Here is a 25,100-nt window from a genome sequence, read left to right as displayed (position 1 = left end):
TTAATAATCGCGTAGAAATTGAATTTATAGAGATGATGCAGTGTAAGTTCGGAATGTTACCTCTTATGTGACTCTAATTCAATATTGCATTTACGCTGACAAATGGCTGCAGATACTCTAAACAAGAAGGGAATAGTAATAAATATGTATGCGTCTTTGTTTCATAAGAGCTTAGATGGAGCATCATCTTAAAGCGTGCTGGTGATTTTTTTTCTTCTCTTTACAACCGGGGAAACATGAGGTGCAAATAATAAAAATAAAAAAAACCCTCACAGTTATATTCATCCCAACATTTCCCACATGAGCCATGAAATCGGCCTCTGACTTATCCCGGAGCTTCACGTTTACAAGGAGAGATAAGGGCAGTTCAGGCCTATTGTTGCAGCAGGCATGACCCTAAACATGTAAGGGCATCTTGGCCATCTACCATTGTGCGCGGCTACACTATGTATTGAGCTGCATAAACTCATCCTTTTGTGTGAAGTGAAAAGAGAGGGGGGCCTCTTAATTAAGCAAGCGAGAATGTAAGTGACTTCCTACGTGCATAAATGAATACTCAAGAAAGTAACTGTGTCATCCCGGATGTAGATAAATGAATAAGTTGCTGAATGCGAGCGGCAGTAAGTGGGTTAGAATGTAAATAAATGAATAAGTTAGCAAATTAGTGTTTAAGTGTGTTAGCATGTAAATAAACGAATAGGCGAGTGAATTACAATGCGCGAGAGTTTGCCGGGTGAATAAAGACGTTAAGGAAGCCGGAGTGTCAGCGGTGCAAAAGTGAAGTTATCTCTCTTCAAAAAGCCTTTGAGGACACGCAGCGCCGCTTGTCGCGGGGCGGCACATCGAGTACATCTGGCTCGCGCATGTCATATTTTCTCATGTACAGATGACATGCCAATTACTCCTTAATTACACGCGTCATCTGGACCAAAGTGCCCAACGCCAGCGCTGATTAATCCTGTTTATTGTGGCAGTGATGACAGTCCCGGTGGACACAGAGCACCACAAAACACACAACAAGGGATTATAAAAGGGACTTGGAGAAGGCTGCAGGGGACAGGAGGGAGCCTGACTGATTGAATGACTGCCTGACAGTTAATCTTGCTCTTGATTTCAACCACTGATGATCAGATATCATGAAAATAAGTGATGGAAATCTGTTTATTTCCAGACAGTGGAAATGGCTTGAGGCATAACAACATTTGACTGGAAAAAAAAAGAAAGAAAAAAAAAGCTTTAGTTGCCAAAAACACTGAGGTTGCCTACTCACGAGGAAAAGCCAGCATTGTTGCTCAGCACTATCTGCAATATGCTTACGCACGCTTTCATGTTGACGGACGGCTGCCAAGTCATTTGAATATCATGTCCAGTTAAAATCACGATTTTACACACATCAAAACCAATTACTTTCTGTCATCTTCAAATCCGCATCTCATTATCTCCCACAGTTGTTGTTGCTAACGAGAGGGAGAGAGAGGAGCACGCATTTGCAACTCAATTTTACTTCCGAAATGTGACAAGTCATGAGGGGGCAATGAGGTCACGCTGGCAGTGGAAGGGACTGTGTGTGAAAACCTAGACCTTCCTGTAAGTGAATACATGCGAGCCAGATACCCATCGTAAGCAGGAAGATCTCAGAGCGTGACCGGAATATGCGGGGGATGGGAAGGTGGTAACCATTAGATCGACACCGAGATAGTGGACGTGGTCGGACCGGCGCTGGGAGTCGAGCGGGGGGTCGTCCCCCGGCGGAGGGGACGGCGGCGAGGCGGTTTATCTCCAGATGAGAGACGGAACAGCGTCGGAGCATGACGAGGTGGCTGCTAGCCGCCCATCATTCTGACCCTTTGTTAAAGTCAACACTTCGTGTCCCCAATCACTCCTTCCTGTACTTAGCTTCCATCTTCCTTCCCCTCCTTCCATATCTGCCTCTAATTCATGCCCCGTCTTTGTCCAACTCTTTCTATCACTCACAGCAGCTCCCTCTTGCTTTTGTTACTCCCTGTCACACTCTCTTTCAGCATTAGCTCCATCTCCATCCATCTGCTGCTTTTGTCTCTTTGCTCTTTTTCACTAGGATGCCTTGGCAAAAATGGGTATTGACTGTGCCTTCTCTTTCCTCTCATCCCTGCTCCGCTTTTCTTTTTTTCTTTTTTTTTTTTCTCCTCATCACTGTGTACTCCAGCAGTACATGCTCCTTTTAGGAGGTGATGTGAAGAGTAGTAGAAATGCACCCTGTAAGGGGAAAAAATGTGATGATACAATCAGTTTTATTGTGCTGTAAGGATTTTTTTCAGGCTTGTGGTTATACACCCCGTATGCAGGCTGTATGAAAGAATTGCAATTCACATGCATTTTTTCCTCTCTCTCTCTCATTCCCCTTTTTTTTCCTTCTCTTTTCATTGCTGAAAATAATTAGGCTGCAGTCTGGACTCAGGGGTGTAACGTTTCTGCTCACGTTTCCATGATACACGACGCACAGAAAAAAAAAAAAAAAAAAACTGGTTGTGCTGCTCCAGAAATTTCTACCTGTGTGTCACCAAACATCCTCCACCTCCGCCCCTCCCCTCTCCCCTGGCGCTGTTTTAACGTGGAGTTCCACAAGGCACAATGCACTTTATCTGACCTAATTCTTCCCTGGCACTCTTCCAGTGCTAAGAGTACATAAGGACTGCGCTGTCAAGGTATTCAGCCCTGCCTCTCTATTATTTTAGAAATCAAGCAACATCTGTTGTGCTTTGGGCCCTCTTCGTGACTCACAGGAGGTTTTTGCAGTTTGCAGAGAAATGCACCTACATTTGCCTGTAGCCAGTCATGAGATCTCATTAATTCATTTTTCACATTCTACAGTTCAGTTTGATTCTGCTGCTTGGAGTTTTTATTTTTTTTATTTTTTTAAAAGGCAAAATTCATAAAAACATGATATTTTTTTGGATATGTTAACATGCAGTACACAGTGATCCAACAAGATGCAAAATGGTAATTCTGACTCTGCTGCAGAGATCATTTCTTTTACAGGCCATGGCTTTTGACTCACTAAGTTTAAACCTTATATTAAACTTCAAAAAAGTGCCTTTCTGGATATTCGGCATGACAACAAACACTATTTTCATGTGCCCTTTCAGTAGAAGAAGATTTAACTGCATCCCCTCCACACAAGTGCATCTCATTTCCTCTAGTTACATCGCCGGGCATGTGGCATCTGTTGGAATTTTACAGCAATTTCAAAGTTTGGCTTTGTAGCATTTTAAGCACAGGGAGTGTGCAAGCCTTGTTTATGTGTGTGTGTTTGCAACCCAAACCCTCATGGTCCATAAATTTTAATATTCCTTGTGAGTGCTATACCCAAGCAAAACACAAAGTGCCTCACAAGTCCCTGCCCAGAGCGCTAGTTTAGCAGAGTTCTCCACCAAGATGCATTACACACCAGGCCCGCGCTCACAGTTCACCCTCTTCCTGCCACCGCTTTCCACATGCATCTTGCATGACTCGCTGGTGATTTCCAAACAAGCCCAATAACAGGCCGACGACGCGCGGCTCCGGCGGGGGACCTCGACTCGCTTCGCCATGTGACTGTGATATTATTCAACTGGGAGGGGGCACGGCTTTTTTTCTCTTCTGTTTTTTTCTCCTCCACAGCTCTAGCAAAACAGAGCTGGAGTACGGAGAGGGGAGGGTGGTCCTGTGTTGCGCCCCAGGCTCCTTTTTTGTGTTTACCAGTCCCTGCGTGGGACTGATGCTATTTTCAATTCCGAGGCTCAGCCATGGCTAACTGGCCCTAGCCCCTTCATGCCATTTGCCTTAATAATGTGGGCCGGACTCTCTGCGGGGAAAGTAGCCGCCATCCTGAGAGTGGCTAAATGACACAGTGGAGTTCATTGATGGAAAGGATTACACGCCTGCACGCAGGGCGGCAAGGCGACGGGTTCTCTGAAGGGCACTACAAAGAGAGGCGATGTAGAAATCTTCACAGGGGGAGAGCGCGCGGGCCTACTGTATGTCAAAGGGCGAGCGCCGGCGTAATTTGTGGCGTCACACTGTTTATCTCGTGCGGGCTGAGGAAGCGTACCGGATCTTAACATGTGGAAATTAAAGGGACACAATTAAAAAAGCTGCTGCATATTTAAACACCTGAACCAGATTTACTATGTCGCATAATTTATTTACATCTAAAGCAGCGCCGCGAGATCATTTGACACCACATTAGAACCTCATACTTGCACCGTGTATCCATTTACATTTCCTGTCGACAGCTCTGTAGGGCATTACAGCCTGTGTTATTGTAGCGCATTTGACTGTTGCAAAATTGCTTCCTCCGCTGTCCCCTAATAAGGAGAAAACAATATGACTTACCAAGTGGAGAAAAAAAAATGACCCGTGCGCGGAAGATCTGAAGGCACATCAAAATGACAACTCGGAGAAGGAAGCATAAGCTGTCTTATTATAGTCCTGAACGATACATGAATAGATGTAGCACTCTGTTTTACCTCTGCCCTCAATTAATTCGTATGAATCCAGCCACCATGTATTAAAATGGCCAGATGCTAGGATGGATTCTGTTGGGAGCAATGACATGCAACAAAGTGATATGAATCATCCCCCCACACTGTGCAGCAGCACACTCTCAGAGGGGCCGGTGACACAATTTATGGAAAAAGCAAAAACAAGACACAGCCGCTCAAGAATGGATGGACTGTCAAAATAGACTCAGTATTAGGTTTTTTTGTGAAACTATAATTTCCACTGCAGGATCAATACAAATTCTGCTGTTTAATAGATTATAATCTCAGATGAGAAATGCAAATGGGAGGCTCCGTGCTCTGAGTCAGGCCACGTTGAATATTCAAACAAAGATAATTATCTGTGGATTAGCCCCGTTCTGGCTTTGAGGACTCCGCTTGCCAGCCAGACATGTAAGAGTTGTCACATTGCTTTGTTTTAGCAGTTTAAAAAAAAAGGGGGCTCCATTTGAGGTGTATTTGCAAGGTTTTACGCTCCACCTTCTGCAGCCTCGGAGGGAGAAGTTGGGTCCATCGTATGACAACACGCCACGCATCCAATGGGTGCGAACAACTTTTCACACTCCATCCTATAGATTCAGTCCCCCTTGAGAGGTGATATCTATAAGAGCGGCTAAATGCAAGGGCGGTGTGAAAGCAGGACCCAGGGCCATTCTTGGGAGCGGGAATGATCGAGCGCTCAGTGATGTTTGTCCTCGCTGTGACTACCTCCTTCCGATGTGGGCTACTAAACACTGCCTATTTCTCATTCTGCACCGGTCCGTGACAGTCCTACCTCCCCCCCTCACTTCCATACTTACCACATTCATTATCAGCTACTGAAACAAAAAGCTGTGGCATTTCAAAGATTACCTGTACTTCAGTACGGCTGTAGAACCCCCCTCCCTTCCCTCTTTTTTTTTTTTTCTTTTGAAATGACTCCTGTATCTACACATCTCTGCCACTTGCATACATAAATATCCAGCCTCCAGCAAGAAAGTGTTTTTTTTTTTGCCAGAGAGAAAAAAAAAGAAGAAAGAATCAAAGGCCATTCAAGAAAGGAAATCATAACATTATATCTATATTTAGTTTCTGTTGTCTTAATGGGCATGAAGAGTACAATCAGATAAGCTTTCTGACTGTGACTCACATGCTGCTTCAGGAGACACAGAAATATCATTTTAGCAGAGTGTAGATCCCCTGCCAGGATTTCTTTTTTCTTCTTCTTCTTTTGGCAGGTTTGTATTCATTAGTCAAGTTGTGAAGTCTCTGTCTGACCAGTGGCGCCTTTACCAGCGTGTTTGTTGTTAAGACGGAGAGGCTGCTCGACTTCTCCCCCGTCGTCGAGCGTTTCATCTCTGCCGCAGCCACCTACCTCCCAGCTCCACGCCACTTCCATGTCGCCCCTATATTGCTGTCTATGCGGTGCTGGTCCATCTGGGCTCTGTGAGGTCACTGCACACGCCACCTGCTCCGATCGGGGTTTGGCTTCTGGGTGGCATCTCTGGGCACGCGTGGAGAGGCAGATGTATAGATTTAGTGGGACAAATGCCCTCAGATAGCCCATAAACACAACACACACACACACTCGCATAATATCTTACTGCACACGCTGGACGCACGCTGGCGCACATCATTTGTACAATTTACATTTCCAGGCCCAGAACTCCTTTTTTTTTTTATGGGTTTCTGTGCAATTTTGTGTTTAATGAGACTTACTGTATGTGGTTCACTAATTTAGGGAGACAATTGCTCCTTGCATGCTCAGGTGGACTTAATAGGCTTACAAGACTAAAAATTGGATTGGGGTTAGCATATTCCGTGGAGTGAGTTTCTTATTACAGAAATGTATTGGCAGAAGTTAACTCAGTTCTTTCCTGGAAATAATGCCCAAACAGACAAATAACCGCATGCAGCAGCGTGATTTTCTAATTGCAAAAATCATTAAAAAAAAGGCGAAGAAAATTCCAATAAGTCAGATACAGAATGTTAATCAGAGGGAGAAAGGAGCAGTTTAGCAGTGAGAGAGAGAGAGAGAGAGTTCCTCCTCTGCCTGTCAGTGTCCCCAACAGACAAAGCAGCCTGTTTGAAATGTCCACAAAGCTTTTGTTTTTATTTCACAGAGGTTGTGTTGCATATACACGTCCTGTTGACACTATATACACGGTTGATACTGCCACCTGTCCCCTTTTTTATTGCCTCTGAATGCACAAAGAAATACTTTGCAGAAGGCTGAATTACCGTCTTTGATATTCTAGACGCCAGGGAGGCATTTAGCAGTCCTGATTGGAGGTAAAGCAGGAATAGACGCTTGTCGGTACAAAAAAATAATGCAAATTTTAACTGACATGAGCAGAGTGAGAGAAAAAAACGCAAACGTGTGCGAAGTGGTGCTTATACAGACGCTCATTCATGTATTTTCTTTATTATTTGTGCGTAAAAGGATGCAGTGTGCAGCTGTTACGCGCGTCCTTGCAGTGGAATAGAGACGTTTTTTGCAGCTTTGTAAAGCCTGAACTGTCCACATTTGGTAAATTACTGACACATTCACACTTTTTTATAAAAAGTTTAACGGCTATAGAGTACAAATTTACACAAATTTAAAGAAGGAGTTTTGGAAAAAACACTGAAATCATGAGCAAATCGAAGTCCTTTAAGGTACTTTTCTGGCGAGTGTTTGAGTTTTAACAGATTTTTAAATGAATCTACGAGCAGAATGTGTTTCGTTTTTAATATACGTGATGTATATGTGGATAGATCGCGACACGGTTTTGAGATGGACATTTTTTGCAGTGCACGGAGAGGATTTTACTATGTGCGCAGCCAGACCCCGCCTGCTCACCGCGCGTCACTGGCGAGTAGTGTGGACGCGGAGTCACTCCCCTGCCTACTTTTAATAGCTTTGTCATGTGATGGAAAGCAGTTGTAAGACAGGTGCCCTCGGTTCATTCTCGGCGAGGGGCAGCAGTTGCCTGTGTGAGAGCGAGTGGGAAGCGTGTGTGGATTTCTTTTTTACTTGATTTCTTTCTTTTTTTTTTTCTTTTTTTTTTTTTTCCTTTTTTTTTTGGTAATTTTTTCGGACCGTCATTCAGTTGGCTGGATGGCGTGGGACAGGTGTAACCAGGACTCGGTGTGGAGAGAATTAGAGGTGAGCGCATCTAAAAAAAAACAAAAATCTTTCCTGTTTCTAGCCCTCTGGACCTTCTTCTTCTTCTTCTTCTTCTTTTTTTGCACCCTTTGGAACGATGGACAACACTGACTACCCGAGACAGTGATTTCCACATAAGTCTACCTCCTCCTCCTCCTCCTCCTCCTCTTCTGCCGGGCATGCCGGTGTACTAGTGCGCGTCTGGACACAGTTGAGGATGCGAGGGGATGTACAAACACGGGGATATATGACGAGCAGCAGGGAATGTGCGGAATCTCCCTTTTCCACCTCAGTTTAAAGATGTAGTTGCTGTAATGCGTGCACGGGGCTCAGGACCATTGCTTTCCTCGTAGGATCTCTGTTCAGTCGGAGCGAGTGCTTGCAAGCAGCCGGATATCTTTCCAACCGCGGACTGTACGCGCTCCCGGTGCCGAGAAGCTTTTCATGCCGAAATGACTGAAATGTCTCAAAGTCAGGTATTTTCGCTGACGCATGAAATCCACTGATAAATCCTTTTATTTTTCTCTTTTTTTTCTTTTTGATGTGCTGTGTCGGGGGGATAGCGCATGTTATTTTCCAAGAGCAAAGGTTGTCCACACTGAGGCACCGCTATCTGGCGTTGCGCAGGAGCATCATAATATTCACGGTTACCGGCCACGACTGTGTGCCAACATCCCGGCCGGAGGAGCGCTGCCCCGGCTGGAGAGCAAACATCCAGCCGGAGTCGCTGATTTCATGCTTGTGCGCGATTAATTTTTACTTTCTGAGCATTTTTTTTTCTTTCTTTAAACGTCCTCAACCAGTAATTAGCTCCCATTCGCTCCAGTCGTGCTTAATCTCACCTGGTTAAAGTGCATGCAGATAATACGCACATCAAAAGGACACTTATTCGTCCGTTTTCCTCCTAATTCACCGCGTCCGTGCAGCTTGTTATGGACGCTCAGGTCTACCTGCCTGCACAGAGGTACTTGTCTGCATTCATGAGCTCGGTGATGCCTCGGAGAGCTTCTCTCAGTATGATACGACTGCAGTCTGCCTGCTACAGCTGTGACTATGTGAGCTGCGTTAAATTCCATTTCATAAAAGTAAGGATCTGTGTTTTTGCGACCGATTTCGGGATTGTTTTCCATTCAGGCGCTCTCGTTTGCACTTTATTCCAGGTAGGACTGCGTTTCCGGACTCAATCCAACAAATGCACGCGTATTTTAGAAACTCTGCTCGATTCTCTGAACGTGTGTGCACACGTTTCGAACCGTGCTCTTTAAACAGGAGAACTGTCATTCAGGAGCCACAGTCCTTCCCCTAATAATCTCCCGAGCAGGTGCTTTTATGCGCGATGCGTGCGTAAATCACTGGAGCGCTGTGGTGCACTCTGATTGTCTGTCTGGCGGCGCTATTTCATTAGTTCACCAAGAAGTCCATAAGATAATTGAGCATAGGACGTCCAGCCTGCGAACATCCTGACAGCTCTGTTACCATTCTTTCGTGCCGTGCCTTGTCTGACTGGATCATCTCAGGGGGAAGCCTAAGACGCAGTGAGTCTGTCCCCTTCGCTGCTGCCGTTGCAACAGAACGGATTTGTCTCATCACAGTCTAAGTCATCGTGTATTCGTGTTTGGTGCGATTCCGAGGACAGATGAACTGTGACACCGGTGTCTGGGCGGTTTTTCCTACTTGGCACAGCATCCGTCTCCCAGATTTGCCCTGAGCCGAACCCGACTCTCACCCCTCCTCAGTCTGCGGGCCAAATACCTCCCAGCTTCGCCTCAGGATATCTATCTTATATCTTTCTTAAGGCCACCCTGTGGCGTTCATACATCGGCTGAGGTGTTGTCAACTAAATTAGGAGTGTGTAGCCTATTAGACAGCAGCCATAAAGCCCTCTTCTCAGGCTTGGATTTGCATTTGCACAGTCACAGACGGTAAACACGCCTCGAGTCTGGGGTGTTTTTGCCTTTTAATGACCACTGACTACAGAGCTCAAAGTTTGCCCACCTTGCAAGGAGCACACAGTCTGCCTGACTTTTGCTCATTGCAGCTGTTGGTTTCTTGCCTGTGGGGTTGCATACTGAAAATGAATATATTATCCCTAATGTCAAGTACCATGCAACATCAAGAAAAGGGTTTGCACATAATAGTAGAATATCTGCAAAAAAACAGCTGTAGGCTCCTTTTTCTAATCCGTCAAGGCACCTTTTCAGCACCAGTCAATCAACAATCTTGCAGGGGAGAACAGAGCTGATGATTTGTGTGTGGAGGAAGCAGGAACATCTGCTACATACAGTACACATTGGCTAGATTACATAAAAGTGGCTGGTGAATAACAAAATGTCAACAGGCAGCATTTAGCAGCAGGGAGGCCAGCACCAGTCGCCGTGTACACAGTGTACTGGAGGTGGAACAGAATCTAAGTGGGAACAGGTTGCAGGTTTGCATGTTGTTGCGCAAAACGAGCCTGACCTGCAGCCAGTCGCACAGCTGCTCCGTTAATAGTCAATAGAGTCAGAAAAGTAATACATTAATTATAGGTAAGTGTGTCACATGAGAGTGTTCAGTGAGATGAGAAGCTTCGGCTCCAGTGACTGTTTGTATGTTACACAAATGTGCGAATTTCCTTTGTTCAGGACTCAGCTGCAGGTTTAAGAAGACTTTTGACTCGTGTCCAGATTTCCAGGCCCCCATTGTTTTCCAGCTTGGCTCAGATACTTCACTGTCTGATTTGCATTTGAAAGAGATGTGATTTCTGTCTGACCATCCTTGTTGTTTTCGTTCCCCTCCAGTGTGCTGCCTTGGTTGGTGAAGACCAGCCCCTCTGCCCAGACCTCCCCGAACTTGACCTCTCAGAGCTGGATGTCAGTGACTTAGATGCAGACAGCTTCCTGGGTGGCCTCAAATGGTACAGTGACCAATCAGAGATCATTTCCACTCAGTATGGGAATGAAGCATCCAATCTCTTTGAGGTAAGTGCAGTCATGTTTAAAACTAATACCCTCATCAACATGTTTTTTTTCTCTCTCTCTGTGCATTATGATGCTGTACAACACCGTGTTTCATTCTATGCTCTCCAAAGGGGTCAGGAGCGAGTTGGAATATTAACATGCCAGAGCAAACACGGCACATTATCGCATTCTTGAACGCGAGCCAAACAAAATGTACGACTGTTACCAGTTTACAAACATGCTTTTACGTTGCTCCGAAGTACAAAAGAGGAGATAACGTGAAGTGCGATAAGCCCGGGAGGACCTTTGTCCCCTCGCTTGGATCCTGGCCGCGACGGTAGGCCGCCTTATCAAAACTTTGAGCATTTATTTCAGGCCAGAGTCGGTAAACGCGGCACACATCTGACGGAACGCGTCGGTAGTAAACTCTTGACATGACAGCTGTATTGCAAAATCTCAAAGGTTGGAGTGTAAAACTTTAATCTTTTCCCCGTCCTCCCTCCTTGTTCTTCCTCTCTCTCTCTCTCTTTCTCCCCCCTTTCCTTCCATCTGACTCTCTGTTTCTGTTCTCACCCGGTGACAAACGAAGTCCACAGAGGGTGATGATCTGGCCGGGGCCATAAAGCCATCGGTCTTGGGGCTGAGTTCCAGTCCCCAGTTCATTATAAGCCTTTATCAGTGCCAGAGATAGACAAGAAAGACTGAGATTGGATGCTTTAGCCTCGCCTCAGGAGGAAAAACCCTGTCTGAGAAGGCAGTGCATGTGTGTGCCCGTGGCCCTGTCATGTAGTCACATTTCCAGGGTCTCTGTTGTGTGTCTTGTGTATCTGTGTGTGTGTGTGTGTGTGTGCGTCCTCAGTGGCAACAGTTGATAACAGACTAAATTCTTTCCACGTTTGACCTCCTCCCTACCACCACCACCTTTTCAGTCTCTTTATATCGCCACACATTCTACCTCTGTGGACCACCCCAACACACACACACACACACACACACACACACACACACACATAAGGAGGGGGGCCTTAAGTACTAGCTGGTGTGACTGTGGCTCCTCTGTCGTCTGAGAGTGATATGGCTTGCAGCCGCCGAGTGGCTCTGGGGATGGATAAAAATACCAATGAGAGCGTATGCACGTGCTCGTATGTGTGCATGTGTGTCATTTTAAAACACAATGGAACTTAGCGCCCACTGAGGACCCTGACGAGGGAACCGGCTCTGAGCAAGAAGCTGTGACTTCCAACGTGGGATACAGCTTGTGTTTGTGTGGCAGCGTGCGCACATGCATCCCGCACACCACAGCACGTGTTTGCCGCCACGCAAATACTGTACATATCAGTGAGCGGGTGATGTTTTCACACACCCGACAAGCCAGCAGCTATTGTGTTATGCTGAGGATATGGAAAGGCTTCTAATTAAGCAGTGAAAACTAGAGGTTTCAAAGCGAGTAATGCATTTCCCTGACCAAGGTTTTTTTTTTTTTCTTTCCATCTTTGGAAAGTTTCTAGTCACCATATGAAGTTCTCAGTTCATCATACGGCAGGACCCAGCTAATCCTACTTAATCTGACAGAGGAAAGTTTGCTGCTCGGCAAGGATCAGAAGGCTGGGGCTGCAGCTGTACTTCCTGCGCCCCCCTGATTGGCCTCCACACAGAACAGAGACGCATCCAATCAAAAGTTGAAGATTAGAGAACGTGTTAATAACTGGCCAGATTTAAAAGCCTGTGAGTGTATTCTTTTTCCTTTTTTCTTTTTTTTTTTTTGGCATTTCCCCCGTCCTCTCTTTGCATCCACTTAACAAACCAGAGTTCAAAGAAAAATCAGGTAGCAGATTATGAAGGCTGTCCTGAGCAGCACATGCAGCAGCTGGGTGCAGCTGTCACGCTGAGGCCGCTCTTTTTAATGTCCCCACGAAGCGATTTGCTCTCTGGAAGTTTGAACCTGCGTTCATTAGTTAAGCAAGTCGACTGTTGAAATGATTTGCAGCTTTGACAGAAAGACAAACACCTACAGTCTCAGTGTACTGGGACCTTTATTCAGGCTCCATGTGACACGGTAGCAAATGAGTAAACAAGGTTGGACTCGGTTATACAGTGCAGCTGAAACGCTGCCGTCACTTCACAGACAGTCTTATTTGATCATTAAGGGGACAACGGAAATTGTTTACACCTTGTGTAAGCAGTTTAAGTGTGTGTGTACGAGTGTTTATCATTCTGTTTCTAAGTGTGCGTTCTGTTCTGTAACCAGCATACAGTCTTAAGATCACAAGCTGTCCCCTGGCTGGCCTTTTGCTCCATTCCCTGCCACTGTCCCCACTGTCCCTGACATAAAATGTCCAGAATGATACACCACACCCCCCTCTCTTGTAGCGAACACACACACACACACATGCACACATAACAGCTATCGCTCCCGGCACAGCATGTTTGACACCTCTTCAAAACGGGCCGACCGTGAAAGTCCACGGTCTATTTTGGGCTGCAGTTGTTAAGGGGTAGTTACTCCAATAAGTTCCCAATGTACTGCCAAAGATAACAGCATACAAGTGGGACCCAATATCTTTTTAACCGCAGGTCTCCGCTCAGATTTCATGCCGAGCTTCAGCCATTGTTGCATATGCGTCTCGTTTGGTTTCTGGCTCGTTGGGATTCCAGTGTGGACGTCCCGGCGGCGGTCACATGGGGATGCGACCCGGTTACACGGCACGTATGCAGATGAAGGCATTTACAGCTGTTGAAGGCTGCGAGTCGGTCATTATGAAAGAAAATTGGCAGCGAGTTCTCCTTTTTGACATGTTTTTGCTGCTATAGCTGTCCTGTTGTGAGATACGCTGATGATAGATGGACAGGCGGGACGGGGAGACAAGGGCAGATAGAGAAAAGTGAAACAAAGGCAGGTGCGGAGACAGAAAAGGCCAGCGAATGACAAGACGGACAGACAGACGGAGGCGCGGAGACAGATGGGCAGTGAAATAGATAAACATATAGTCCAGGAGAAGCTTGGACTTGTGCCAGCGTGAGCCAAAGCCGGTGGATTGGAAGTAAAAGGTTGTGGGCTTAGTAGGTAGTAAAATAAGATGCCAAGGCTTAAAGCATTACTCTGATATGGTATAGGACATACTGTGAGGGTGTGCACGTGAGCGCACATATGTGGGCTCACGCGTGTCACTTATGAAAACTCTCTTATCGCTCCAACAGGATGCGGTTTGCGATGGCATCAGTCTTCAAAAGGCATTATGGCGCTTTGTCTTGCTTGTTTGTGCCTTATTGGACAGATGCTCCGGCGCTTATTCTTAAGCAAAGGCAGATTAGATTGATTGGGTCATCTTTAGCAGGCTTTGATAAAAACATGCTGCGATGAAACGTCTCCCTCAAAGCCTTCGCCGCGAATACGTCTAAGCATAGATTAGCTCAAACACTTGTTGGCGATACGGCTGCTGCGAGCCGAAACAGCAGCGAGCACAAAGTCACAGACCCTCTGAGAGGAATCGTCGTGCCCACACACACACTACAACACACACACACATGCACACGCACACACATACAGACAGCAGAGACCCTTATTGTCCCTGTTCCTACTCCCTGCTGAATGCCGGTTGCGTTTATTTTGCAAATTTATGCTGACATTTGAGAGTACACCACCCGCACCAGTTCACTGCTCCAGCAAAGGGTGTATGAATTATCATATTCCACTGTATAATATGATTTTCTCAAGTGAGTCTTATTAGAATACACCATACTTCCCTTATCTCGAGCTCCCTTCAGTTTTACTGTGCTGATACATTGTTTGCACTGTCTGATAGAAGAAATCCTCCATCACTGTCGAGCTGAAGGCAAAAACCGCGCTTCCAGACCCGCGGCTATGCTGTTTCAAGATACACAAATGAGAGGGAGCGCAGACAAATAGGCGCAGATGTATAGTAGAGAGATGCAGACATGGGCTGTCCAAGCCCTGTGTCATCTTGGAGCGTCTGTCAGATCCACTCCACAACAAGAGCTCTCAACCCCGCTGCCCCGCAACACTGTGGGCTCCCTTCCTCCTTCTCCCTCCTTCCTCTCTCTGTCTTTTTCGCTCCCAAGGCAAAGCATTTGTTCCTGGCTGATGGGAAGTCTGAGCAACAGCGGCTAAACAAATATATTCTGGCCTCCAACAGTCGCTTCTGGAAAGAAAGGCTGGAAGGAAGAGGGGAGAGCGAGGGAGGGGGAGGGAAAAAAAAAAATAAAAGGATAGTAAGCAGAGGAGTGGATATGGCCCAAAAAAAGAAGGAAAAAAAAAAAAAGTCCCCTCAGGGAATGTTTGGAAAAAGAGCAAGGGAACATCTTTTTGGTCTGGTGGTGGCTGCTGCTTGGCTGCCGGTTTAGCTCTCTCACACACACTCATCGCCTGTTCCCAGTGGGCCACTGCTGCTGATTGAGGCATGGTTTGGTGTTCCTGCCCCAGCTGATCCCATGTGTGCCCCCAGTGGATACCCATCACACTGGAGCCGCCGGCCGGTGTGTACGTGCGAGTGTGTGTCTTTGTGTAATTGAGACACCACCATACACAGATCAGATCTTTTTTTTCTTTTTTTTTTCTGGCCAGACACAACACTTTCATCGCTGTCTGTTTTTTGTGTGTTTCTTCTGTGTGTGTTGGGTGGGAATGACTATTTTTAGTACCTGGGGTAATCTCCACTAAGAGCCTTTCAGGGCTGTTTCACTTTAACCTGGCCAAAACACTAAGCCAATAATCCCACCCCCTACCCCCTCTCCACCCCCAGCCCGACTCATACTCTCACACACAGCAACATGTTGCAGCGATGCCATGCGATAAGACCAACCTTCCTTGTATTATTTAATAGTGTACGCTTTAGAGTGGGAGGGAAGGTATAAAACCGAGGATTCCTAGAATGCTTTTATACTCTCCTCTTAATGCAATGAAAGGAGGCAGAGACTGCGGGACGGTGTAAGCAGCCAGATGAAATGAACTGATCAGAGAGCGACAAGGCGAGGTGCACAAAAGCAAGCAATAGCCGGTCGTGAGAAAACATTACGAACAACACGGATAGAGAGAGGATGGAGAGAGGGCTTCAGCGGGCGCGTGCCGTGATTCGTGGTGAAACACTGTCAGTCTTGGACGACGGGCTGCTTCCCCTCTCCAGCAAAGGCCAATCGATCCCAGGTGTGTGCGCGCTGCTCCGTGCCAGTATACCCAGCAGTGGCGGCAGCCTTGGCCGGGCCTCCGTCTGCCCTGGTCGTTTGCCATATTCTGTCAGTCTGTGCGAGTTCGCTGCACAGCTTCCAGAGAACTTTGTTGATTCTGAGCAATAATTAATAATTTAGCGCACAAATGAGGTCTCTTAGTAATTAATTTAAAAACAAATTCCTGCAGTAATGCTGCAAGATTCTGAGGACTAATGTGATGCACGCACCACACCTAGCCTCACAGATGGGTGCTCGTTTGAAAAAGACGGGCCTTTTTTTTTTTTGTCCTTCTCTTGGAGTGAGTCTGTGCTTAATTCTCTAGTGCTTTATGATTTACTTTTGCCCATGTTCACTGCAAGCTTGTACTGTACCTTTTCAAGGACTAGTTTTACCTGGTCAGGGCTGAGGCTCAGTTTTTTAGAGCTTTGTCATCCATGCAGAAAGAAACCTCCACATTCTAACTAAGCTTTATGATGTGCACTGCATGCTTATAGCTCCAGCTTATTCCCCCCCTGAAGCATTTAAGTCTGCACAGGCCTCAAATAGTTCAAGAGGCTCTCTGAGGCTCTGCTGATGCATGAGTGACTTGATGCTTGGATGACTCACTTGCTCCCAATCAGTAGCTCCTGAGTCTAAAATGAAAGCAGAAGCTTTTACAGACATTTTGTCGCTGCGGATAGAAAACATTGCTTTTTGTGGAACAAAAACTTGCATGTATGAAAATATTATTTCATATAGAATAAGACTAGAAGAGAAAGCCAGCCTCGAGGGAATGCCAATATCACAGGAAACAGGATTGGGCTCAAAAAAGACTGCGGCTTATATGCGGTCCTCATCGGCTCTTGCAAGCACTTCAGCGAAAATTATGGTGTACGTATAGGCACCCGAAGCAGGCGTGTTTTTTTAGCAGCTGATTTGCAAAATATGTGTATGTGCATCTGTGAAGTGGCGTATCTGGGATAAATCTGCTGCATGTATATGCCATGATAGTGCTGTTGACCTCAGGAAGTCAACAGCTCTGCTTGTTGATCAGCTCTTTCCAGAAGACCATTTTCATTCCGTGCTGCGGCTAGCCAAGCCTCTTTTCATTTTGCTGCAGGCTTTGTTGTACAATAAGTTGATGGGCAGCTAGGGAAGAGATTTCGAGTGTTGGACGCTTGTCATCAAGTGGTCAACGACCATTGATCATTCTGCATTTGGCAGACATTGCACAGTCTGCTGGTGTGTGCAGGTGTGGTGGGTACGCTCAACTAAATGTAAGCTGTCAAACACAAGCCTGTCCATACTAAAGGCAACATGATCAGTATTCCACAGAGAATAGATCCTAGATTTAGATGAAATTCAGCTCAACATTCAGTGTTGCTGCTACAAAGAAGGACTCTCGAGAGCTTTCATGCCCCCCCTCATCCTTTCTCATAGTATCCCTGCCTCGTGTCGACGAGTTGGGATTGTATCGACTTATGTGCACAATTCCTTTGATGTGTTTTTCATTTCTTTACTTGTAAAGATAGGTGGATCCCCGCATCGTTACCACTAACACAACATGTAAAGACTTGTGAAGTCCTCCGTGTTCGACCAGTGCTACCACACGTGCAGTCCATACACATACCGCACTTGAAAGTGTGCGAGAGAGAGAGAGAGCGAGAGAAAAAAAAAAAGAACGCTCAGATAACATTCTCACAAAGTCACGACACGGATAAGAGGCGTACACACTGCAGTGGCAGACTCCTACCTGGATCCAGGAGCGACACACTTGCGCACGCAGAAATCAAGGTAAAAGATAATGCGTTTATTTAGTAATCAGCAAATAGCTTTTATGCAACGGGGTAAGTGGTGAAGCCTGTGAGGCCTCGATAAGATCGTTTCCTTTCAGGTGTTTCCCTGTCGCACCACGTATGGCATTGAGCGCAAATTGAATAGGGTGACCTTTTTTGCTGCAGAATCAAATTGACTGCATTTCCCCCAAAAGATTCTGCCATTTCAATTACCATAAATTTGTGATATTGGTTCCCCTGTCATATGTACAAACACGTGCACGGGAGGGTTTTCAATAGGACGGTGATACAAAAACACACCTCTAGGTGTCTATTGATTGAAACACTGTAGACCACTATATCTTGTCCACTGTATCCTGGCTCTCCTCGCGTTGGCATCGTTCCGAGGAAGACATTACTATGACAAATGAAACGCCACAAACCCTCGATGGGCTTGGCAGGGCCTGAAAGGTCAGGAGCTGCATTGTGCAGATGTACGCGTGTGTGTGTTGTTGTGTGTAAAGGTGGTGTCAGCAGAGGATAATAACATTGAGTCCTCTGCGCGAAAAACAAGAAATTGTGGTCCATTCTGCACTGCTCGCAAATCTATGTAAATGTCAAAACCAAAGTGACCAGCCTTCTCTGTGTATGTAATTGTTTTATGGATAGCTGCACTTGACTGCTGATGACAGACTTACATTCCAGCCAGGAAATGTGGCAGCAAGATGGACAGTGGAAACAGTCTGTGTGCTCCTTTTTTTTTATTTTTTCTGTCCCTCTCTGCACTCAGTCTGTCCCCCTCCCTGTGTTCCTCCAGCACATTATCAGCAGTGTAACAGTAGGTTCAAAGGCCCCTTGCTTAGTAGTGCACATTCAGAGCTGCCGACTTAAGCAAATAGCTATTTGCATGCCATTAGGAGAAAAAAGCAGAGGGAAGCACCATCCCTCATCCCATCTCTGCATCTAGCTGAATATTCCTTATTCGAGGCTCCAAATCTCTGTTTTTCTCCCCCTCCTGCTGTGACCGTCAGAGCAAGGCACAGTCAGAGCAATCACAGCAATCAGTGTTGCCTCGTGCCAAGCCGATTGGGAAGTAGCTGCCAAAACAAAAGAGTGAGTGTCCAATCATTATGATGGTGTGTGATTTGGTGGTGTTAGCAAACGGTTGCTTGGACCATCTGTTGGACGGCTGGAGGAGGAAAACAACAGCAGCTCGGGGCAAGACTGTAGATGGGGAGGTTCCACCAGGACACACCGAAACCTCCTGTGATCCGAGCGGTTATTTGGATAGCTGTGCGAGACTAGCGTGTGCGAGTCGATGCGAAGGCACGCGTGTTTGGATGGAAGTTAGCGGATTGCTTTTGCAGACGGATGCGATCTTTTCAGGTTGCGAGCGCTTTTGTGTGATTTCTGACCCCGGAAAGGGGCTCAAAGGCAGCAGAACTCAGCGGATACAGAGTTCAGGTGGTTAGTTTGAGCAGCTGCAAGGTTACCGGTCAAAGGATTTTTTTTTTCTCTCTCTCTCTACTGGAACTAGAAAGAACAGCGCTGCTAACATCCCTTGGGTCGGTGTCTCAATCGGATCTGGCCTGTGTCAGGAAGTGTAACAACAGTTCTCTTTGGCTCGCTCTCTCTCTCTCTCTCTCTGTCACACACACACACACACACACACACACACAGATATCTCCTCTTTTCACTTTCTCTTTTCCTTTCTCTTTCCCCCATCAACTCATCTGATAGTGCTGTAACAGTCTCAAATGGCTCCCAGGAGATGCATCATCTCTGCACACACACACACACTCACACATCCTGGTCCTCATTGATGGGGCCCGACCGTTTCCTCTCTGATTTATAACTCGCACAGGCTTCGAAACCGAAACAGGCATCTGGCATCTAAACAGTCAACTCCTTCTTCATTCGGAGAGCTGCTGCTATTTTTTTCTGTTTTGTTTAAATGGAGATACAAAGCGGTGAATTCGTGCCTGATGAAGTGATTATCCAGACCAGTTGTTTTATAATAGATAAGACGGATGACGAAACCGAAAAATCAGCTGCGGAGTGAAAGATTTAGCAGCTTGCAGTTCGAATCATTATTATAAAGCGGAAGATAGTGACGTTTGTCGAGTCTCGAGCTGCGATAACTGATGAGAGAGGGAGTCCAGGAAATACGCTAATGGCCACCGGGGCTGAGATTTCTGCGTCCAGAACATGCACGATATCTAGTCCACGGGATCATTTGCTTGGGAAATTGTTTCAGAATAACGAGATGCTCTATTGACTCTGTAGTCACATGGAAAATGACAAGAGCCTTCAGTTTACTGCTACATGTCGCGAGCCATTCACAGCCCTGACCACAATGGAGGTTTAACATTTAGTTTTATGATTTGGAACACCATCAGGCTGTGCCACGGCTGCCTCGCAGACACAGACACACAGAGGAACTTAACAGTGTTATGTATGGTTTCATCGCCCCGTATAGGCCATAATCACCCTCTCTCCATCTCAGTAAGCTCATGCTAAATGACCAGACGTCTCTGGCGGCTGCCATGATTTGTCTCTCCGCCGTGCATCGCGCCGTACCTCACCCTCCATGCCTCCCTTACCTCCCTCCTTCCCCGCTGCCATATGTTGTGCCTGTGTGACCGGCCGACGTGTCAGGCCTGACTAACGCCTTAACGGCAAGGCTGACTTTGATTTATTTCCTCTGAAATCTGGGGGCCGGGGGTAATAACACAGAATGACATTATTTGTTTATCAAATCCAAGGCTGCTTTTCTTGGCAGAGTCGAGATGTGATGACTTGATACCAACCTCCCCACTTGCTGCACACACACACACACATATATACCCCCCACAATTTCTGATTGTGCCATGATTAGAAGGTCTGGCTGGTCGCTTAACCTCATCCGAGGGAATGCTTTAGAAATCTGACAGAGCAGGGAGCCGAGGGTGGGGGGGGGGAGAAATAAAGATTGAGATGAAGCAAAGCAATTAAATTGTCAAGATGCAGACTTAACCCCTCCACACAAATTTGGGGCCAATTTATTAAGTGTTTTCTGCTCGCACTAACTGGTTTCTATTCGTCTATTTGCAGAAAGAATGAGCGGAAAATAAAAAAAGCAGGCAGTGTGAATAAACAGCACTTTAAATACTAGATGACCCATTTAATGGAAGATGTTTTATCTTCCCACATCCAGCGCGTCTGTCACATGCGCTGCCTCTCAACCAAAGATAACAGTGGGGCTGTTTATTCGGTTCAAACTTTATTTTGGAGTTACTCAGCGATCAGGTACATTCTGGCACTTTCAAAACACATTTGGTTCCTTTTAACATGTAAATGATGCATTGCCCCGAAAAAAGCTCGTTAAAATTTGATCTCTGGCAAATTTGCTCGGGAGCCTGGAATCCTCAAGAAGCAATTAGCAGATTTAATTTGGCTATTTGCCCCGGTGTTCAGAAGTGAGTGTTTGTTTAAAACAGCACCTTCACCTTCCGTTATCAGCCGTGTGAATAGTATCTCCTGGAACACAATGCTGTGCTGTAGAACTCAATAAAAGAGTTAAAGGCAAGGACAATCTCAAAGACAGCCTGCCTGATAACAAAAGGGCCTCACCTAATAATGAACAACTGGAGTTGGCTTTCTTTTCTCCGATGTGGGGAAGCTGGGGTGAAGGAGGAGGGGAGAGAAGCTCTGCCAGCACTTGCCAGCATGTTTTATGGCTAATTGAAGCATTTGGAATAAAACTGCCGCAAAATGGCACCCTTTAGAATTGGAGCGGGGTTAATATATTGTGATCCCACAATTAGCCCAGGATTGTTAAGATCTCTTTAATTCGGTGAGGTCCATTAAGCGGGATGGGCGAGAAAGTGCTCCCGCCGAGACAATTTTTCTCCTCTCTCTTTGTTCTTCCTGTCCTCTTTTCCTCTCAGCAGCTGCTGTAGTAATCAATATAAGTGGACATGGCCGTCAGCAGTTTGCCAGGTTATCCGGGTGGCATCCCCTTTGGGTGCCATAGCTCTTCAAGTCCACCCACATAGAGATTTTGTTTATAAATATACAAGTAGCAAGTGAGTTATCGGTGCTAGATTGACTTTGGTGCAGAAACTCTGGAAGGTGTGGTCCTTAAGCTGGCATGGAGAAGCTTGCCCTCCTGGACGGGGGGTATTAGATCATTCTCTCTCCAGGGCAGAAACAATCACCGAGGTTTGCTCTTTACCACCGTTTCTCAAATCCCCACTTGGCCTATGAGTGCCTCCACTACAGCCACAGCAGCGGCTGCTGCATGATCGTCACGACTCAGGGTTTTACAAGTGTCTCTTTCAGAGTATGAGAGTCCCTTCTGGGTTATCTTTGGGGATACAGTGCGCCTGTGGGAGCTTGCCAATTGGTGGAGGTTTTTGAAACAGGATTGAAATCACTACATTTGAGCCTGCTGCAGCCTCAGAAATTCCCCAATCCTTTTCCAAACCATGACATAACGAAGCTTGCACAGCTCTCTCAACTTTTAATGTAACCAGCGTCACTCGGCGGCATAGACTGCAATTTTTAGAGTATAGATTTATCGGTTTAAAGAGAAGAGAGGTGAATAAAGCCTCGCCTAAATGCAGCATTGATTGGATAGTTGATGAGTATGGACCTAAACAGATGGCTGGCTCATTAAAGGCTCATTTGTGATGATCTGAAATGATCCTAAATTTCAATTTCACATGCAGGATGTATGTTTGGGCTAAGCCATGGCTGCAGCTCCAGTTAATACCCACCCGCTTAGTGCTCAGGTAATAACTTGTGGGTGCTGGAAAATGGTGAGCGTTTCAATAGCACAGGGTTCCAGCACAGTGGATTTTGAAGCTCCTTGCAAGTAATTAAACAGCATGCCACCTCATACAGAGCAATTTCCTGCAAGGCATTTGCCTGGCAGTGCGGCGTGGCCCCAGTCTACGTAGTGTTATCTCTGTGAAATATGTCCCCTTTATCATTTTTTAATAATGACTGAGTGTTCATGTTGTTAGGAGAAAATCTACTCAATGAGCATCAGATTAACGTTTTCCTCACTGTTAGCCAGCTAACTGAACGTCCAAGATATCTGTGTCATCTCTAAATGAAAATTGGAAGGGGGGAATGCATTAAAATTGCCGCCGTCTGGTTGGTGACTCCGAAGCGTCGCCGTCCACGGTGGGTGTGTAATTGTGTAAAATCAGTGGGGTAGAGAGAAACAAGAGGGTGCGCATGTGGGATTTCTGAGCCCTCTGAGGTACAGCGCTGGCATCTGAGAGGTTGCTGGCCCCCCCGGCGTAATGATGGCCACACGCCGTCACCGAGCGATGATAATCCTGCCGTGTGCATAAAGGGATTTGTTCTTGTTGGGCTGGCCACAGAACGTCCCAGGGTGACGATACTGTTTATCTTTCCGCTGTCTTAAAGTCCCCTGGGCTCGCGGTTCCCGTTGTCGTGTGTCAATGCAAAAAGGCAGAGTCGTGCACGAGTTGCATCCTCTCTCTTTTAATATCTGTCTGTTTTTTTTCCATCCTGCATACATGCTACTACCCCCAGGAAACCTCCCATATTGGTAGCTGGCAGCTCGCGTCTCTCCCCCTCGCCTTCTCCATCCCTCTCCATATATTCATCTCTTTATTTCTCGCACACAGTTATAATTTCCACCATTAAACAGCCAGCTGCAGCAAGCACACAACTCCTCTGGTACATCAAAGAGGAGCTGAGTGGCAAGAACAAGCTTTATTTCTCATGAAATGTTGATGGTAACTTCCCGCCCCGTTGCGAACATCAGCTGTCATGCCAACATTTTAAATACATCGCGTTTATTTAGCATTAGTGGCTCGTAATTCTCCTTATCTGAGGATTGCTTGCAAACATCTTGTCAGCAATCCAATCGTCTCTCGATTCTGCGGGTGAGGAGAGAGGAGAGTCAACTTCTGCCCATTGTTTCCCCCCCACACACACACACAAACCCCTCCGTACCCTCCCCAACCCATTCCCATCCTCCCTGGATACTTGCTACTTGTCAGCCCTGGTAATGGGTTTCTTGGGGGAGATATTATTTTGGTCCAGTAAGCTGCGTGCTTAAAATATGAGTGACAGGCTTGACTCACATGCACATGAGGAGAATTTTGTTTTTTAAAAGGCTGCCAGAATAGAGTGAGCTCTGCTGCAGAAAAAAAAGTGAAAAAAAATATTCCCACTATATTAACTATGAAAGCCTGCATGCAGCCACCCACCACCTTTACTTCCCTGAAAGTAAAAAAAAAAAAAGAGATGCAACTTCTCCTGACTAAAATGTCCTATTTTTCCTGTCTCTCTATTTTTTGTCTCTGTCTTCCCCCCCACCACCCTTTTTCCCCCTCCTAAGAAGATAGATGAAGAAAATGAGGCCAACTTGCTGGCAGTGCTTACAGAGACCCTGGACAGCATCCCAGTGGATGAGGACGGATTGCCTTCGTTTGAGGCCCTGGCAGATGGGGACGTGACCAATGCCAGTGACCAGAGCTGTCCCTCCTCTCCTGACGGCTCACCACGCACCCCAGAGCCTGAGGAGCCTTCCTTGGTAAGATCAACAGCTCTTTCTTCCACCGCTAGGGTCAAAATGTGTATTATCCCCCAGACATGACCTCCAGCCGGCCAGTCCATGCCAGATAAGACTCTTCAACAAGTCATTTGTTAAGACTTCCCAACGCCACAATGAGTTCACTGCATTCAGGAAGTCAATGGGAAATCGCCACTCTGTTCTAATTACATAACGGAGCAATTATGGCGGCAGTTCAACGATATGAACACTGCGGTGGGGCCCAAATGCTGGTTGTCACTCTGCCACCGACCCTGAAATCGAGCCGGCACATCATGAAAGTAAGGGAAAACAGAAATCCACCTCACCTCGTCTCCTCTCAGTGGGTCTCGACTAATCCCCCCACTGCCGGAGTCGTCTTTTTTTTGGCAAAAAAACCCCCCTGAAAAACAGACCTCTCGATGAGAAGTCAGCTTACCGTCGCGCTGTTATTTTTACAATCTGGGTGTTTTTCTCGCTTAAAGGCTTTGACCTAAAATGTTATGTTATGCTACGTTATAGTCCATTTTATTCCATGCCGGTTCCTTCCAAGTGACCTTTAGCCAAAGGCCCGAGTGTGTTTATTCAATCACATTCAAGAAGCCTGGTTGTGTGTACACAAAAACACCTGCAAAGGTAGAAAAAAAAAACCTGCCATGTCACATGCTATGAACTGCTAAAAAAAAAAGTCTGATCTTTTGAATATGTCAGGGATTTTCTCTTTTTTAACTGCTGTATCTTCTGATTGTACATCCATAAAACACATTCTGCTCGTTTTCCTCCCTCCTCCTCCGACATCTCTGGTTCTGTTTGGGTCCATTCGCAGCTGAAGAAGCTCCTTCTGGCACCTGCAAACTCCCAGCTCAGCTATAATCAATACACAGGTGGCAAGGCACAGAACCATGCAGCCAGCAGCAACCACCGGATCAGACCACCACCTGCCGTCGTCAAGGTAGGGACACACACACACACACACACACACACACACACACACAAATACATGCACTGCCTTGCTGCTTA

At 46.3% G+C, this 25,100-nt stretch overlaps 1 protein-coding gene across 5 annotated transcripts in view; it reads left to right on the top strand.

Annotated features, from left to right (window-relative positions):
* The first annotated feature begins 7,423 nt into the window (after positions 1-7,423).
* The window catches only part of ppargc1a (peroxisome proliferator-activated receptor gamma, coactivator 1 alpha), a 34,999-nt gene continuing 17,322 nt past the window's right edge, over positions 7,424-25,100 (top strand). For 2 of the 5 annotated variants that reach the window (XM_008289870.1, XM_008289867.1), the window contains exons 1-4: positions 7,424-7,647; positions 10,428-10,607; positions 23,892-24,083; positions 24,907-25,032. In XM_008289870.1, the coding sequence (XP_008288092.1) occupies positions 7,600-7,647; positions 10,428-10,607; positions 23,892-24,083; positions 24,907-25,032 (546 nt within the window). In that variant the 5' untranslated portion in view covers positions 7,424-7,599. Of the gene's footprint in view, positions 7,648-7,896; positions 8,124-10,427; positions 10,608-23,888; positions 24,084-24,906; positions 25,033-25,100 lie in introns of those variants that run through there. The other 3 variants (XM_008289869.1, XM_008289866.1, XM_008289868.1) reach the window with 2 other exon arrangements.

This window comes from Stegastes partitus, unplaced genomic scaffold, assembly GCF_000690725.1.
Source record: "Stegastes partitus isolate 25-593 unplaced genomic scaffold, Stegastes_partitus-1.0.2 Scaffold641, whole genome shotgun sequence".
NCBI classification, from domain to species: Eukaryota; Metazoa; Chordata; class Actinopteri; family Pomacentridae; genus Stegastes; species Stegastes partitus.
The sequence above is the reverse complement of the archived record's forward strand: the minus strand, read 5'-3'. Positions and strand labels throughout refer to the sequence as shown.